Source organism: Acyrthosiphon pisum, unplaced genomic scaffold (genome assembly GCF_005508785.2).
Source record: "Acyrthosiphon pisum isolate AL4f unplaced genomic scaffold, pea_aphid_22Mar2018_4r6ur Scaffold_67;HRSCAF=410, whole genome shotgun sequence".
In the NCBI taxonomy this organism is placed as follows: Eukaryota; Metazoa; Arthropoda; class Insecta; order Hemiptera; family Aphididae; genus Acyrthosiphon; species Acyrthosiphon pisum.
Genome location: NW_021776595.1, coordinates 39,628 through 41,508, shown reverse-complemented (window position 1 = coordinate 41,508; position 1,881 = coordinate 39,628). Strand labels below are relative to the sequence as shown.

The window sequence follows — 1,881 nt, the reverse complement described above, 5'->3', positions numbered from 1 at the left end:
CACTAAATTAGAAGGAAAGTATTACGTGACGGTTTTCTAACACAGTAATTTAATATAAACACGCATACAAGAATGAATAAATAAAATATAATACAATATTATGTTTAGGTATGTGAGCGTCTGCGGATGTTTTTGTGGGTTATGTCCTATGGTTGAGTAATAAAGAGATAACTGAATACGCTCGTTTGTGAGACGATTTTTACACATTACGAATAAGGGGATTTTATTTAATAGATATCAACGATTGTTGGGCCTTCACTAAAATAATGATAATGATAATAATAATAATTCTATGGAATTTAACTTTAAAACGATTTAAAATTACACGTATAACTGTATAAGAAATACACAAATTTCGAACGTTAAACAACTACAACACACCAACGATCCGCGGTTAACATATATTTTTACTGATGTATACTGATATGTGAGCTGTTTAATAATTATCATAGTTGATGGTTTTATCTAATATTCATAGCGGTATAAGTTAGTTTTATATAAATTCTATTTTAATATTTATTTACGGATTTATTAATATATTATTTATACATGTTATAATATTTTCTAGAAAAAATATTCTACAAGGATATTTTATAGAAAACTTAGTAAAATCGTTTTACTTATATTATATTTTCATCTAAACACTATAATAATAATAATAATAATAATAATAATATTATTATTACTATTATATTAATTTTGTATCACAGTCTACAATTTAGATATTATAATTTGTATTATTATTATTATTATTCTGTGATAGCTTCATCGTATGACCTATAATCATGTAATATAACCAGTTACTGTTAGACCATCACTCAGGTTAGGAGTGTCTTGTCAGTTGTCCGTAAGCTCATAAATCGCTACTGGACATTATTAGCGTTTTTAATATAATTATTTTACCTATTATAAGTACTATAAATATGAATTTATTTAAATATTCCATCGATTTTCAATCACTAGTGCATTCGGTGGAAGAGAACTCAGATCCACAATATCCTATGTATTCAAGCTTTTTATCAAGGTTGAAAACATATGATTCACGTTCACCACAATCATACCAAGATAAATATTCATTGGCTCAATGTGGATTCACTTACACTGGTACGGATGATTTGGTTCAATGTTACTACTGCGGGTTATTGTTGGGAAAATGGGAAAAAAATGATGAACCATGGAGTCAACACGCCTTGCATAACCCTAAATGCGTATTTGTATTATTATATAAAGGCGTACAATTTATTGAAAATGTTAAAAATGAATTTATCAATAATAATCGAGTTATTAGCTGTAAATCTGAATCATATGATACTATTGACTGACAAACAATACTATAATAATATGACACCTATATGTACATTACACCGTAATAAACTATATAATATGTATATTGTATTGAATAAATATAAAAAATATATCAAACAATTTAAATGCTATATTATTTGACTTGGTATCCTTCTAAATGAATATATATAAATGTAATATACATCAATAATTCTTATACGTTACGTCTTACGTATTAGTATTTTTTTAAATATTAGTAGGTATATTAAATATTTATAATAATAATAATAATAATAAAGTTAAATACTTTTCATTAGAAATAATATAGGCATATTATACATAAATAAGTATTCTACGTTTATTGTGTACTATGATGGTATACGACGGTTTTATATAATATTCATATAGTGGTATAAGTTAGTCCAATATAAAAACATTCTCTTTAACCCTACACTGCATAATGTAGGCATTTGGCTACATAATGGATTTTTTTGAAAATAACGACATTTTTTCATATTTTTTTATTAATGTGCATTGTAGACATTTGTCAGCATAACAAGTAGTATACTGATATCAACATTATCACAATAACCGTGG

General features: G+C 25.5%; 1 protein-coding gene across 1 annotated transcript in view; it reads left to right on the top strand.

The window, feature by feature from the left end:
* Positions 1–1,208, top strand: part of LOC115035070 (death-associated inhibitor of apoptosis 1-like) — a gene marked incomplete at its 3' end in the record, with an annotated part of 5,342 nt that extends 4,134 nt beyond the window's left edge. Inside the window, exon 2 of the mRNA XM_029492718.1 lies at positions 964–1,208. Coding sequence (XP_029348578.1) covers positions 964–1,208 — 245 coding nt within the window. The remainder of the gene's footprint in view (positions 1–963) is intronic.
* Between the last annotated feature and the right edge of the window lie 673 nt (positions 1,209–1,881).